Genomic DNA, 16,952 nt, shown 5'->3' on the forward strand with positions numbered 1-16,952 from the left:
CTCCACAAACCAAGTGGGGCAAACCCCAAGAGGATCTCTGGGTTTGTGGAGAAAATGTTCAAGAAAGGCCAGGCCACGCATACTCTCTTCTTTCAGGTAAAAGACAACTGGTTAACATCTAGCTTCCTCTTGCAAGCCAGTGAGAGAAAGTAGCTGGCAATCTATGACATGAAGTGATTTTAAGAACATTTGTCCTCTAGGATGTCAACGTAGTTTTTCTGCAAAAATGGAAAGGAGATCTTTTTAAAGCTGTCTGCCATGATCTACATCTTGCCAACTCTGTTCACAACTTAGTTTCTAGTTAGAAGAAAAGCCAAATTCAGCACTCAGTCATGGACACACTGTTCCTGATGGTGAAAGTGTAACCCAGTCTGGATAGCATACTTGTGCCATTTCTAGAGTGAGTGCCAAAATGCCCACAGCAAAGTAGTAGCATTTACCCTGCTACAGTTCACAAGGGGATGATTACTGCACTGTGAACACTTCCCCTTCCTCCCCCCCTCCCCCGCCCCTGCCTCTTTCACAAAAGCAAGTTTGCCTGAGAGAAAATGAACTCTGCAGAGAGTAAAACAGCATGTTTTCTATGCACAAAAAGCACTCTAAGAGCACTGCTGTGCTCACTAAGTCCTTATGCAGTGTTTATATAGCAAGTTCTGTGCTAGGTACTCTTATGTATTGTGTTTTCATTTCATATTTTTGAAGGTAACAGCCAGTATCTGGGTTATTTTCTATAGCAAACAAAACAAAAATCCCCCACCATACATAAATGAGAATTTTTTTCATTGTGATAAGTCTGATGTTGTACTCTCCTTAGTTGTATGCAATGCTCTTAGAAACCGAGATGAACTCAACCCTAGTTGTCAGAGCAAATAAAAGCCACTGACTTCCTGCCAACACAGTCTGTCTCTAGAACTCCATTTTGTCCACCATTCAGTCCTCCTGTCCCCTGTGTCTGTCTCCACAAGTACCCCTACATTCTTTCTGAAGTCAGGTTTTCTCCTCTAACACAGCATGGCCTGCTCTTTACAGGCCGTGCTGACACAGATGACATCAATGACATCTTAGCTGCTAAATCTCATCAATAACCCAAAATGCTTCCTGCCTGCTGTGTTTGACACATCCTTTCCTTTGATTTCTAAAACAGTGTACTATCTTTTGCTTTTCTTCTGGTTCCTTCTTCCAAAGCTCACTCTAAGTGACACTCTTCTTCCTACGAAGCTGGCTCCAGCCATAGCCTACCATTCCCGTCCTCATCACACACAGTCAGCTGCTCAGTAAGTTCTCTTAGCTTCATCATCTCTCACCTGCACTACCACTGCCACAGTGGTCTCGTTACCTCCCTACAATCCACTTTCTACCCCTCAATGATTTCCTTCCTTCCTTCCTTCCTTCCTTCCTTCCTTCCTTCCTTCCTTCCTTCCTTCCTTCCTTCCTCCCTCCCTCCCTCCCTTCCTTCCTCCCTCCCTCCTTCCCTTCCTTTCCCCTTTCCCCTTTCCTTTCCCTTTCCCCCTTCCTTCCCTTCCCCTTCCCTTCCTTTCAGAAATTCACCATGTATCCTGGCTAGCTTTTATGTCAACGGGACATAAGCAAGAGTCAGCTGAGAGAAGCAAGCCTTAATTAAGAAAATGAAGCCAGGCAGTGGTAGCATAACCCTTTAATGCTCAGGAGGCAAAGGCAGGTGGATTTCTGAGTTCAAGGTTAGCTTGGTCTACAAAGGGAGTTACACAGGACAGCCAAAGCCTCACAGAGAAACAAAACAAACACACAAACAATAGCAAAAGACCACCACCAACAAAAGCCTCTTGCCTCAGTAAAATCTGGCTGCAGGCAAGCCTGCAAGACATTTTCTTTCTTTTTTTGTTTATTAGGTATTTTCCTAATTTACATTTCCAATGCTATCCAAAAAGTCCCCAATATACTCCACCCCCACTCCCCTACCCACCCACTCCCACTTTTTGGCCCTGGTGTTCCCCTGTACTGGGGCATATACAGTTTGCAAGTCCAATGGGCCCCTCTTTCCAGTGATGGCCGACTAGGCCATCTTCTTTCTTTTTTTTTTATTGGGTATTTATTTCATTTACATTTCCAATGCTTTCCCAAAAGTCCCCCAAACTCTCCCCCACCCACCCACTCCCACTTCTTGGCCCTGGCCGTTCCCCTGTACTGAGGCATATAAAGTTTGCACGACAAATGGGCCTCTCTTTCCACTGATGGCCGACTAGACCATCTTCTGATTCATATGCAGCTAGAGACACTAGCTCCAGGGGGGTACTGGTTAGTTCATATTGTTGTTCCACCTATAGGGTTGCAGATCCCTTTATCTCCTTGGGTACTTTCTCTAGCTCCTCCATTGGGGGCTCTGTGATCCATCCAATAGTTGACTGTGAGCATCCACTTCTGTGTTTGCTAGGCCCCAGCATAGTCTCACAAGAGACAGCTATATCAGGGTCCTTTCAGCAAAATCTTGCTAGTGTATGCAATGGTGTCAGCGTTTGGAAGCTGATTATGGGATGGATCCCCAGATATGGCAGTCTCTAGATGGTCCACCCTTTCGTCTCAGCTCCAAACTTTGTCTCTGTAACTCCTTCCATGGGTGACAAGACATTTTCTTGATGACTGATGGGGAAGAGCCCAGTCCATTGGGGTGCCACCCATAGGCTAACTGCCCTAGGTTCAGCCTAGCAGGCTGAACAAGCCAAGTGGAACAACCCAGTAAGCTTGTTCCATGGCCTCAGCATCAGCTCCTGCCTCCAGGTTTCTGCTTTGTGTTCCTTCCCCAACTTCTTTCAAGGATGAAATCTGACAACTGTGATACAGAAGTGTAAGTGAAATAAATCCTTTCCTCCCAAGTTGCTTTTGGTTATGACATTTCATCACAGCAATAGGAACCCTAACTGATACAGTGCCTTTCTCCATTACAGCATTAACCAAGTACAGTACTGGTATGGCATGGAAGATCACTAGCTGTCAAGTTCAATATCATTCTTTCCTTTCCCTTTATAATTAAAACTTTTTACTGGGCACTCTATCATCCAGAGTAGAAGTATATTTCCCAGCCTCCCTTGCAGCTTCTTATCCCAAAGTTCAGGTCAAAACAATAAATGTGAAATGAATTGGCAAGTGTCTTATGAAAGAACAGGGGGTACTGTTCATCTCCCTCACTGCCTGCCTGTCGTCTCGTTAGCAACATAACTACAGTTCACTCTTGTGTCCATCTGGGACAATAAGGACATGTGCTCTAGATTGCAATGCAGTGAGACAGAGAAACACAGATGCCTGACTACCATCAAGCTGGAAGACTAACTCTCCAGATTCACTGTTTTTGGTTGCAAGATTACAAAAAACCACAAACCTAACTAAAAGACATGATTTGTACTCACCCAACATACTTTACTCAAGGAACATGAGCTCTGGGTTTCTACCATACCACGTTACTATCTCTTACTTATATGCCTCTGCAATGTTACCCCTGGTGTACCCTTTCTTCATCTTCTACACCTAGACCAGTGGTTTCCAGTTGTATGAACATCAATCACCAAGTAATTGTGCAGATTAGAGTTTACTATGCCCTATTTCAGAAAAGTTCATTCCCCACCAAACGAAAACCCTTCAAGACACCAGAAATTTCATTTCAGAACATAAGAATAATCTTGTAGGATACCATTTTTCAGTAATAATTAATGTGCAAATAAAACAAACAAATGTTCTACAACACACATAGTGGCTAAGAGTATAGGCTCAGGCTGATCGAGAAATAACTTCTGAATTACCAACTAAGGAAATATAGGTGGCTATCGAACCATCACCCCCTCTATGCCTACCATGTATGGGGATAACAGAGAAGAAAAGTTGCTTGAGGATCACAAAGGAAGTGCAGGTAAAAAGCCAAGAGTGATGCTTGTCACAGCAATGTGTAGTTTTTGTGCCCACGTGTTGATAAGCTCAGAGTATATCCCATAGTGTGCTCGGAGACAAAGGGATCCTTTAATATCATTTGAGGATACTAAAGAACCAGGTCTTTCGAGTCTTGGCAACCTATCAAGTTTACATCTGGATCCTTTTCCCTAGGCAAATTATTCTGAACTTCAGTTCTCTCTTTTGTTAAAAACACAATAATGAGTATATAGATAGTGAGGCAGGATGAAAATAAATATTCAGAGGTCACGAGAAGCTGCCTGCCCTGGGATCTTTTTGTTTTTCCTGCTGATGGAATCAATAAAGGAACATCAAGTGATAGTCAAAACACACAGAGCTAATGTATATTTTCCTAAACATATTTTAAACACGGATCCTAAAATCAATAAATGAACTGTGCTTATTTTGGGCCAAACTGTTTTTAACCTTGATTTTTGCTAGTTAGCACCTTTCATTCTTAAAACAATAAACTTCACAAAACTACCTTAGTTTCATTCACAAAAGGAAATTCTTTAAGCCAAGTATATATGCCAATTCACTACTTGTACTTAAATGTTAAGCTTTAATTTTTAAACTTTTAAATGTTGAAAATTACATTTTTAGTAAACGCAACTTAATACAAGGTGTGGGTGTGGTGGTTTGCATGAGAATGCCTAGTTATCAGAGAATGACACTAATTGGGAAATAGTAGGGATGGCCTTACTGCAGTAGATGTGGCCTTATTGGAGAAATGTGACATTGGGGTTGGGCTTTGAGGTTTCAAAAGCCCAAAGAATTCTAAGCTCCTTCTCCAGCACCATGTCTGCCTGGATTCTGCCATGCTTCCCACCAGGATGATAATGGACTGGAATCTCTGAAACTGCAAGGCAGCCCCAATTAAATTTTTGCTTGTAAGAGTTGCCTTGATCGTGGTGTCTCTTCACAGCAATAGAACACTGACTAAGACAATGGGCTACCTCCCTTATGATTAACTGGACAGAGAGACCATAGAAAACTCCTAAACAATAAAAATTCTTGCCATTTCTTTGTGGTTGCCCTTCAGAACTAGATGGTAAGGCTCTATTGCTGAAGACACCATCTATCTTGGTGGCATGAACTGGAACTGAGCTTCCACCATGCCAGCTCGCTTTCACTGTGCTGAATACGCTGGGCAAAGGCTGCTAAGGAAAAAAACACACCAACAACCTTACCCGTTGTTGGTGTAAACTATGATATTTACCTGCCAGGACAAAACATGTTTATTTGTTCACGAGCAGCATGACTGTCATGGGTAACAACTACTGTCTGATTATATTCTCTGATTATAATGGGAATTCATACCTGGTACGATACAAGTACTCATAAACTCACAGCTGGGGAGGCCAGAGTGCTAAACTGTCATAACATGGAACCATCTCCTAAGTATATGGAAACAATTACCACTTGTGGTAGATAACATGTTGAGGTTTGGTCTTTTATTATCTATTGTAATGGTAAGTGCGGCCCCCCAGGACCTGGGTGTCCCAGAGATAAGTCAGTCAGCATACAGACCTTGCTCATAAGTTATTTCTGCTTGTAAATAAAGATGTCAATAGCCAATAGCTGGGCAGAAGAGACATAGGTGGGGTTTAGGTTTCCCAGGTGTGGGGTTGGAGGAGAAGGATGACAGGAGGGAGGAGAAGGAAGAGGAGAGGCACAGGAGGAGAAAGGAGAAACCACCATGGGTTAGGGGTCAAGAGAACATGGCTCTGAAGGCTGGCTAACTGGAGTTAAGAACAGCCCAGATGAAACATAGCAAGTAGTAATAACTCAGGGTTACTGATAGTAAAGTAGATTCTAATAACATAGAGGGTAGATATCTGCCCAGCTCTTGTACTGTTTAAGGCTAACTGTAAACATAAAGATTATGTATGATTTTTATCTGGGAATTAAATGATCTAAGGCAGGGTAGAAACCCTGGATCAGGATTAAATAGTTTCTACAACAGTTACAAACGTATAGCTATTTAGGATCCTGAGAATAAGTGACGGTTGAGTGCTTGGTCCTAAACAAGGCATTACACCATTTCTTCCAAGGCTCAGGAACACTGCAGAAGAGGATATAGCATAAAGAATGTAAGTGTTGGAAGATAGCGAGAAGGCCTTCCAAAAGCCTCCAAATGGGCAGTATCCAGCCAACTTAGGCTTACCCTTCAAACAACTGGAAATGGTTTCACTCAGCCCGCACAAACATGAGCTCATCAACAGCCAGATGTGGATGAGTGAGGGGATGAGGGGTAGGTCTAATCTTCTCTGCTAAACTGTTTCCTACTGAAAGATTCTGGGAAACACAGTCATTACCTTCAGCAGTATACCTAACCAGTGACCGGCCGCACCACACTCACGGCAGTGATAGTCCCAATCCAATACTCACACAGATGGTCCTGGTTAAATTAAACTGGTCACAAACTAAGACCAAACACCATGACTGTGGGAGCAGGACAGATATGCTGGGGTGCTGGGAGGAGTGGGGATAACCAGAATGCATCTTACACATGTATGAAACTGCCAAGGAATGAGTGAAAGAAAGAAAAGGAAGGAAGGAAGGAAGGTAATTTAGAAGCCACAGGATTACACATATTACCATGGTAAAGATACTTAAGTGCAATGCTTTCTACAGAAACCCATACCTATATCTTGGTATTGTGTACTATCCTTTTCCCATGAGTCTGCCAAATAATTAACAAAATAATTAACTTTGTTTCATTCTGGGTCTTTTTTTTTTTTTTTTTTTTTTNNNACAGGGTTTNTCTGTAGCCCTTGCTGTCCTGGCACTCACTTTGTAGACCAGGCTGGCCTCGAACTCAGAAATNCGCCTGCCTNTGCCTCCCGAGTGCTGGGATTAAAGGCGTGCGCCACCACGCCCGGCTCTGGGTCTTCTTGAAACTCTTTTCTGCAGCACAGGCAAGGATCTGGCTCTACCTTAGTAGAGGTCTCTAAGGGTCTCTTAGGCTGCTGGTAGCTGTGTTAGGCTGTCTCCCCACTGCTGCTGAAATTCTCTAGGTTGGTTTTTACTAGTAAATGATCTATCAAACTTAAACAAAAATTACTGAGAAGAGATATACCTGAATTATTTGCGAAGAGATGACTTGTCTACCTTGCATTAAGACTGTGGTTTGATTCTTACCATTTCAAATAAATAAAACAAAAATTAACCTTTGGCTTAGAAAATAAAAGACAAAACAAGCACCTTTGAAATGGTATTTCATGCTCTCCTGAAATAAGAGAAACATTACAATCCTCAAAGGGCTTTAGGACTATGTACATGAAGACAATTGTTTTGACTGAACCTTTCTGTAAATAAACTCTATTCAATGGCCTGCTTCCACTTGTTCCCAATATTTAGTCAAGTCACAGGTACCCTTTGACATATCCATGTTTCCTGTTTTATAAACTTTGTTCTGAACTTTGGAATTCTCTCAGTCCTTTTGAGTAATCATCTTATGTTCACAGTGACTCAGAAAGAAGTTTTAAAATGGGATATAGACAATTAAAATTAGCCTAGATAGCTCTATTACCTTCCCAGTTAAAAACAAGATGGATCCTAAAAAAAATTTTCTCTAACTCAAAATGGGTGTTTATTTAAAAACCCATTGTAAACCACTTAATTCAATTTTTACATGTTAACCGACTTAGAGTATTTTGTTTCCTACTGTTGATATTTTACCTGTCAAATTCTCACCTACTGCCATCTTATTAAAAATGGGAGCAATTTCAAATTACTGAAGAGATGTAAAATTGTAAAATTCCTGTGTACTTTAAACCTCATAAAGTACAGAAGATCTGATGATAAAAGAACTGGCAGAAAACCAGGATGACAAAATCAAAATTAAATAAAAAGCAACGCTTTACAGATGGCAAGCAAGGTCCTAAAACGTAGAAAGGTAAACATGAAGAAAAATCCACTCCTATACTTTACTGAACTCTCAAAATTTGAATAGAAATTCTAGGGGATTAAAAGATTTCCGAATATTTTTAAACTACAAAATGTAAAAGCAACATACATAGATGGTAAACAAGAAGCATTTAAACATAACAAAAAGGTACACTCCTCTTATAAGTTGTTATAGATGTCAGACAGAGCTACGGCCATAGACTAAGTCAATCATGTGAAGCATGCGGTCCTTATCCTTATCAGACAGGGTGGTGGCTTACACACAACATTCCATCTGAGTATGGATTAGAAAGGACAAAGTCAGGTGATTAAGGAACTTGCAAAAATTAACAGAATCCAAGGAAGGACCAAATAGCAACCCTCTTAAGTCAAAACCTGCTAGCTTTTTAATAAAATCGCCTTGCCGTCCCACCTCACACTAAGCCACTGACCTACCCATTGTTAGCTTAGTTATATAATTCACATTGTGGAAGCAGGCCTGGAAAGATGGAGGTAGAGAAAAAGGAAAGAGAAAGAGGCTGTAGAAAGAGTCCTGTGGAAGACTACAGTGCAGGTATATGTGGATCAACAGCTGTTCTCAATCTTCCTAAAGCTGAGACCAACTAACACAGTTCCTCCTGTTGTGGTGACCACCAACCATAAAATTCTTTTGTTGCTACTTTATACATGAATTTTGCTATTGTTAAAAATTGTAATATAAACATCTCGTGTTTTCCAATGAAGGATCAAAGAAACTCTGGTTCTTTTTCTGACTCCAGACAAAGAAACAACCACATTCACCATCTGTCCAACCAAAGACCATCATGAGAGTAACTTTAAGCAGTATTTCTGGAGTCTTACTTTCACAGGTTTATTCTTTTTGATAAGCCATTTACTCTCAGAGAAGTCTTGTGCCAGGTTCACCCCAGGACACCAGAAAGTCGGTCTTATCCCTGTGCCAGCCAGTCATTTTTGGACTCAAGCCCTCCACAAACACAAAGCTAAAATGCTGATAAATGATCTATATTTGCTTTGTATAGATCTAGTTCTGTACAGTTTCTTTTTTTGTTTTTTGTTCTTTTTGCTTTTGTGTTTTGTTTTGTTTTATTTTGAGACAAGGTCTTACTATGCAATCCTGCCTGACCTGGAACTTACTTCGTAGGACCAGCAAGTCTTGAACTTGCATAGATTTCCTGTCTCCACCTCTGGAATACTGGGATTAGAGATGTGCCTAATCAGATCTGTAAGACAGCAGTTCTTAACCTTCATAGGCCATGATCTCCTACAGGAGTATGGCAACACTGACAGTCTACTATGAAAAAAAAAATCACATGTACATAATTCTAAATGTTATGGGGGCTTGAAATTCTTACAAAGATCTCTGAAGCTTCGGTACCTGGTGTAAACATTCTGCTGTTATCTTGGTTTTAAAATGGGATGTGTGGATATTCAGTTGCTCAAAACTGAAGAATCCCGACCCCCCAAAAAGGATTAGTAAAAGATTCTCTCAAATAATTTCAGGGCAGAAAGTATAAGGAGTAGGTATGGGTGGATCACTTTGTTTCATATAAAAATTCTCCCATGATAAGTGGAAATGGTGGATTAGAGATATAGAGGTAGGACAGCAGAACCACAGAGCTATTTTTCTTTCTCAATTGTATGACATAAACTACTTACATGAGATACAACTGGTGGCTGGCTGGGCATGAGTCTTTGGAGATGAAACAGAAACAAGCTGGCCCAGAAGCTTTGAGCAGCTAGTCTAGGACAGATCTAGGCGGATGGAAAGTGAAGATCAAAGCTAATGCTGGTGGTTGTCCTCTGACCTGCACATGCACACCATGGTGTCCAGTGGTTGCTGTCTCTACTCTCTTCAGTCTTCCCTCTCTCCCTCTCTCCCTCCCTCCCTTCCTCCCTCTTTTTCCATTTCTCCTTCCCTTCCCCTCCACCCCCAACGCATGCACACATGCATGCAAATCTAGGAACACAAAGGATCCTGCCCTCAAAGATAAGCACTAAGGAAACCAGGAATGTTAAACACCTGGATTGTCTTTCCAAAGAGAGAGATGTTTTAGCCTGTTTTTCCACCAAGAAGACTGGGATGGAGGAGGTTAATAACTTGGTGATTTATGCTATCTATTGAGCCAGGACATACCAAGCTCCCATAAATTGGACCCAAAGGAGCCCAAATGACCACTACACTATCTGCATGACCAAAACCATATCAGATCCTCCCCTAGGCCGTTAGGATAATATATGTAGCTTATCTTGAGTCCATTTTCATGGAAGTGACATGTACTCTGAAAAGAGTTTTGATGTAATTTTGCCTCCTTGTGCATAGGGGGCTTTGTTACACCAGCAAACTTTTTCTCCAAATTGTACTGTACTTATATATGCTTACAATAAACTGGTAAAGGTTAGACTTTAAAAGTTTGAACCAACAAAGGCTATGTTAAATTGGACTTCCTCTTTGCCTCACACAGTCTGATACCCTGTTGGTCTTGGCATTTGCAGAAACCCCCTATAACCAGGGCCCAACATGGGGCATGACCCTTAGAGAAGGTTAAGGAAAGTTTGTTTTTTTGTTTTTGTTTTTAAATAGAAATAGAAGGTAAGATACCAGGCCTCTTACCCCAGAGGTATGGAGCATAGGTAAAAGAGTGGAAAATTAATAACAAAAACAGAGGAAAGGGAAAAAAATTCTGCCATAAGTATCTTGGCAGAGTAGGTTGAATGGACTCCATAGCCTCTCCGGCTTCCCAGCTGCCCAGTAGTCACTTACTGCTACAGCGTGCTCAAAGATGATGTGACTGGAACTCAGAGGCCTCAGTGTCCAACGCATCTCCCGAGAATGGCAGGTGGAGCTAAGCCAGTGCAGCAAGAGCTTGTTTCTCCATCTCCCCCTACCACCCCCCCCCCACACACACAGCAGGAATAACTCAATATAGCTTTATCAATGGCCCCCTTTTGAAGAAAAAAAATTAAAACAAGCTCAAGGGGAACAATTACAACTAAGGCATAAAGCACTTAAAGCCTGATGCTCATTAAATTTCCTGAGGTGCTGGGGATTAGATACGCGGATGACATTCTTCTCTGCTGCTCATCTTATCAATACTTACGTGAATGCTTAACTTTCATGATAAGCTAAAAGAGCAAAGTTTTAAATTTGGGGCCATGTCAATTGAGTTTGCTTTTATCTGCTCATTACTACTGAGGATTTGGCTCTACCATTTAAGCTGCTTTCTGGAGACCCTTGTTTAAATTCTATAAGAAATTTAACACCTGAAACAGGTCAGGTGGCAGTCAGAACAAGGTCAAAACAATGACCCATGATGAACAATGCCTTGGGGAACTGTGAGAGCGGCTCCAAGAAAAAAAGGCAGAGGGCCTCTTACCTCAAGTACATTTTATTCCCTGGACTATTCTTGGACGTGATTCTGAGTCTCCTGTGACAAACATTTGTATTCAATTTATAAGATGTCTATCCTAGTTGGATGTCAGTACATAGCTATAGAACCCAACCTGGTCAGTGTACCCTGAATCTGGATTTGGCCTTCTGCCATGCTTTCATGCCATCCTAGATATAATCTACAGTATGTGCCAAGCAATTGTGTTTAAATTGGTCTGTCCTGAGACACTTCTGGGAAAGGACGGGTCTGTTAATAATTTAGTGCTTATTGACCTTTATTTACATGTTTTTCTAAACTCAAACAGCCTTCCTTGGATTGTTGCTTTGTTACATTTGCATATAAAAGCACACTGAAACTGAAGTACAGTTGTCCACAGCATTAGACTGTGGTCTATCCCATTTTTTCAGGTCCTCAGATCCCAGGTCCAGCAGACAAGATCTGCAGAGGTCAGCTGATAAGCCAACAGGCAAGTTTCCAGCTTATTAAATAATGCTGGTATAAACTGACAGCACACAGAATTAATACCTTTCATCCTCATCAGTTGCTTATCCTTCCTTTCTCCCTGTCACCTACTGGAAGGTTGTTGATACAGGTATTATAAAAATGTATGCATGTCATAATTCTTCACAACAAACTGTAACTTGTTATTTGCAAGAAATTAAATTAATGGTGGGAAGGCCACGCCCTAAACAACTTTCTGGTAAAGAGCATTCAGAAATCAATGTGCTACTAAACAAAATTCAGGTTGATTAATTGTTCTACACCAATAATAATGGGCAGGTTGCATTAGCATGTTGCTCAGAAGCTATAGATAATCTTTATCCAGAAGATGTCCCTTTAAAACTTTATTCTTTTGAAAATAACCGATGGGTACTGTCTAAAATTATATCTAAAATCCTATAGAGATTGCTTTTAAGGCTTTTACAGGTGGCTCTTCAAAAAGACAACCAACATGTTTTATATACAAATGCTGCATTCTCCACAAAAAATTGTAAATTCCCTTGTACAGCTCAGCAGTCTGATCTTGCTACAATCAATCAGCATTTATTAAATGTATCTTAGCCACTGAATATTTTAAGTGTTATAGTAACCTATACTGCCTCAATTTTAACTGTTCAATGTGTAAATATAGCAAAAATCAGGAGCTACAGACAAGAAGTACATATCTCTATTTTTCAATGAAACTTTACTTACAAACCACAGCAATATTCCTAACTATGTACAAAAACAGATGCAAGCCTACAAGATGGCTCAAGAGGCAGAGGTGCTTGCACACAGGCCCAACAACCTGGGTTGGACCTCCTGATCCCACAAGGTGGCAGGAGAGAGCTGTCCTCTAACAAAGGTCATGGCAAGTGCACACATGCACTCACACATATATACATAACCACACACAAACACTCACACATGAACTATAAAAACTACCAAAGAGTCTCTGGGTGACAGTACTTGGGTTTTGTTTCCTTTTTTAGGCATACAACTTTGAAGCTAGACTGACATTGACAATGTCAGTTCTAAGTGGTAGATTCCCCATGATTAATTTCTCTTTGGCCAAAACAATAAATATTACCTGCCTTAAAAAAGAAAAATAAGTTTACTATGCAGAAATTATTTTGAAATAAAATTGTCTCTTATCACTTCTAAAACCCAAGAAGAAGGGCAGAGGAGGTCAAGTACAGAATCAGGTGAAAGACAATGCATGAACTATTTCCAAAAGTTAGTAATAAGATGACACAAAGAAGTACAAACAATTTTTGCTTCTACAATCGAAAGTCCTTGACAACACAGTGTATGGGATTACAAGTGCATATCAAGAGCAGGCTTCTCTGGAAGATATCTTAAGTGGAAACTTATACACTACTGCACACAAAGACCAAAGACCACACAAGGGCAGCTCTTATTTTCTTTTCTCTGTGTTCTATATTCACATTAGCTCTTCACCTTCATCAAAAGTTCTGACTCCCCCATGGCCAGCCTTCTGAAAGGAGGATTCAGGGGTAGTACTGAGCTGCAAACACCCCAGGATGGATCAGGAGGATTCAGGGGTAGTACTGAGCTGCAAACACCCCGGGATGGATCAGACTTCCTTCCTTCTCCATCCTCTAATCCTTCAGCAACGCCCACTCCATAGCATGACCTTTCAGAGCACACAAGACTTCTCCACTACTAGCAAAGCAGACTAGCAAAGACTTCTCACACCTTAAAATACAATATTCAAAAGGTTAAGTTCATCTTGGATGTAAACAGTTAAGAAATGAGAAAATTGGGCTGGAGAGATGGCTCAGCAGTTAAGAGCACTGATTGCTCTTCCAGGGATCCTGAGTTCAATTCCCAGCATCAACATGGTGGCTCACAACCATCTTTTTCTTTTTTTTTAATTAGATATTTTCTTTATTTACATTTCAAATGTTATCTCATTTTCTAGTTTCCCCTCCAAAAACCCCCTATCTCCTCTCCCCTCCCCCTGCTCACCAACCCACCCATTCCGTTTCCTGGCTCTGGCAGTCCCCTACACTGGGGCATATAACCTTCACAGGACCATGAGTCCTAACAAGTGTTTTCTTTGGTTGGTGGTTTAGTCCCAGGGAGCTCTAGGGGTACTGGTTAGTTCATATTTTTGTTCCTCCTATTGGGCTGCAAACCCCTTCAGCTCCTTGGGTACTTTCTCTGGCTCCTTCATTGGGGACCCTATGCTCTGTCTAATGGATGGCTGTGAGCCTCCACTTCTGTATTTGTGAGGCACTGGCAGAGCCTCTCAGGAGAGAGTTATATCAGGCTCCTATCAGCAAGCTCTTGTTGGCATCCACAACAGTGTCTGGGTTTGGTGGTTGTTTATGGGTTGGATCCCCAGGGCTCACAACCATCTTAATGGGATCTGATGCCCTCTTCTGGTGTGTCTGTAGATTAGTGTACTTGTATAAATAATAAATCTTTTTAAAAATGCTCTGTTAAAAAAATGAGAAAATCACATCTTTAGAACTAAATCTGCTACCGATTAGACAGTTGAGGGTCTTTTTAAAAAATATATTAGAATCTTTTTGATAAAGGTAGTACCTGTAAAATGAAATAAATAAAAGTAAATGTTTTCTACTTTTTGGCACAAGGAGAAGAGGCAAAGATGAGCTCTCAGTATGCTGCCCAGTACGTTATAACTCGGCATCAAGTAACACTCTGGCTCTGTGCACAGCAGCAGAGACTACAGGACACACTGTACACTCCCAGATAATCCTAGTCACTTAGCAGACTTCAGACTGACCTTTGCTTCTCCATTTAGTTAGGAACTGTAAAGGGGTGCTTCTAGGGCTGGCTTGTCCTCAGCATTAACCTACCAACTGATGCTTTAAAGCACAGCACAACAATGGAACCCACCTGCAAGGACCAGGATCTGCACGTGGGCAGCTGCTGCACAAAAGGGCCAATGCCTTGCCCTTAGCTGATATCAGGCTCTGTAGTGACTGTCCAGAAAGCAGCAGGGCTCCCAGGTCTGCTGCTGGAGCCCACCACACAATAATCAACTGAGGTTATTCAATTATAAATAAATCCAAGACAAAAATTCCAAGTACTTAGAGTGACTAAATCTACCATTGTGTTAGGTCTGCTCTCAAACATTTTAAAAAACTGGATGAATTTACATGTAGTTCTTTTTTAAAGATCATACCTATCTAGAAGAATTCTCTCATTTTCTTTGGCAAAGAAAATATTAAATCTGCTATGTAACTACGAAGAAATAAATCATAATAAATAATGTGCCAGGGACAGTAAAACAAAGACCAAAACAAGGGAGTCCCCCATTATCATTGACATTATAGAGAAGAGGAATTTTTAAAATTGTTTTTATTATATTTGTGTATTTGTGTGTGTGTGTTTGTGCGTGCACCCGCGCGTGCACACATTACTCATGTGTAGAGGGCAGAAAACAACATTTAGGATTCATTCTTTCCTTCTAATATGGGTTCTAGGGCCTGAACTCAGGTCTTTAGACCCACATGGCAAGCACTGGTCCATTTCCTACTGAGTTATGTCGCCAACCCAGTGAGAAAAATTTTAACTTCAGTGTTACTAATAAGATAATATACTCAAGACAACTAACGAGAGATTTTTAAAGAAAAGAAATGGCCTAAATTTAAAAAATTTAGGTACTTTTCTACATATGGGAATAAGAGTATTCCTAAGCAGGAACTTATTTATGATTTTATCATTAGGGAAAAAAAAAATCTAATGTTGACTCCATTAGCTTAAACTGCTACTGATGAGCAGGCCTAAGGCCCAGCAAACTCTGGTACACTGGGACCACACTTCAGTTAGTTTGCACTGAATCATATTTTAAAAGTGTTAATAAAGCAAGATTACAGACATGTAAGAAATGAACACTACACGTGGCAAGAACATCAAGCCCATACAATGCTTCAAGTAAGGCAATCTATTTTCACATATATCATCTTAACAACTTGTGAAGTACACAAAACACCCGGTATTGTTCTCATTTTACATAAAACAAAGTAGTGGAGCTCAGATTTAAACACCTAATACTGCCCTTTATCCCTCCTCAGTGGGGCTTTCTGCTAGCAGCCCATGGCAGGTGCAGACATCAGCGCTACGCCTCCATAACACACAGGAATTTTGTTAGGTGGGGATCCCATACCATTAAATATGCAGAACTCTAGAAGCAGGGGAGGAGAAAACAAAAGGTATGCTAGGCTGGTGGCATGGGCAGACAAGGTTACAGAAATGGCCTGAAAGCATGGAGAGAGCTTTAAAGTCTGGGTAAGTGCCTGAACAAGGTTTAGGCAGAAAGAAATCTAATGGTTGGAAGAGAGAACAACACGGAATCCTTGCGGTATGCTTTTTACTAAAGTAGAATGTATACTAATTACAATGTGTGAAAATGGGACAATGCTGCAGGGGATGAGACTTTAAGCTAAAGGCCGGCTACCTCCACATCCAACATGAAGGACCACAAACTGAAATCAGTATGTTTGCTAGGAAGGTTCTGTTACATCTTCACAACCCACCTACAACGTAAAACCAACATTTAAATTACCCAGTTTCTTATGGTTTACCTAAAACTTACCGAATCTTCTGGAGGCCTCTGGATTTTACCCCAGTCTACAGACGGTCCCTTTTCTTGCAAAAATCTATGAAATAGCTTCCGAAATCCATCAAGATCTTTTTTAGTGTGCTGTGAAAATAGAAGAAAATGTTTAATACATAGTAAAACTAGATTCAAGCTATTACTTTAAAAATACCTTTAAGTGAAATTCTTACACTATTAGAATATAGAGTAGGGTAAAAATTTTAAGGCCTGTTTAAAACTGAAGTAGAAAAGTGAAAAGGAACTATATTTAAAGGAGTCTTTTAACAAGCCAACCCCTCCACTATCACCTGCTAGTCAGTTGTCTTGTACTCTGAACAATTTTAGTCCCTATGAATTTCAACATTATTTTTTATTACATTCCAATATCTTTCACTACTTCTGAGTGCAAATAAATTTTCATCAAAAGAACAAAAAGGGACTAAAACATAACTAACCTCAAAACAGTAAGTACAAACTGAATTGAAAAATAAAAGATAATGTACTGACAGAAAGTAAAGCTTCTCGATTTTGGAAAACTGATAGCTCTAGCACAGCTCTGCTAGAACTGAAAACTGATAGCTCTAGCACAGCTCTGCTAGAACTGAAAACTGATAGATCTAGCACAGCTCTGTTAGACCTGGAAAACTGATAGCTCTAGCACA

At 40.7% G+C, this 16,952-nt stretch overlaps 1 protein-coding gene across 2 annotated transcripts in view; it reads right to left on the bottom strand.

Annotated features, from left to right (window-relative positions):
* The window catches only part of Ugp2 (UDP-glucose pyrophosphorylase 2), a 53,306-nt gene that overhangs the window by 18,285 nt on the left and 18,069 nt on the right, over window positions 1-16,952 (bottom strand). For both annotated transcript variants that reach the window (XM_021176333.2, XM_021176332.2), the window contains exon 3: window positions 16,288-16,395. In XM_021176333.2, coding sequence (XP_021031992.1) covers window positions 16,288-16,395 — 108 coding nt within the window. The remainder of the gene's footprint in view (window positions 1-16,287; window positions 16,396-16,952) is intronic.

Source organism: Mus caroli, chromosome 11 (assembly GCF_900094665.2).
Source record: "Mus caroli chromosome 11, CAROLI_EIJ_v1.1, whole genome shotgun sequence".
Lineage (NCBI taxonomy): Eukaryota > Metazoa > Chordata > Mammalia > Rodentia > Muridae > Mus > Mus caroli.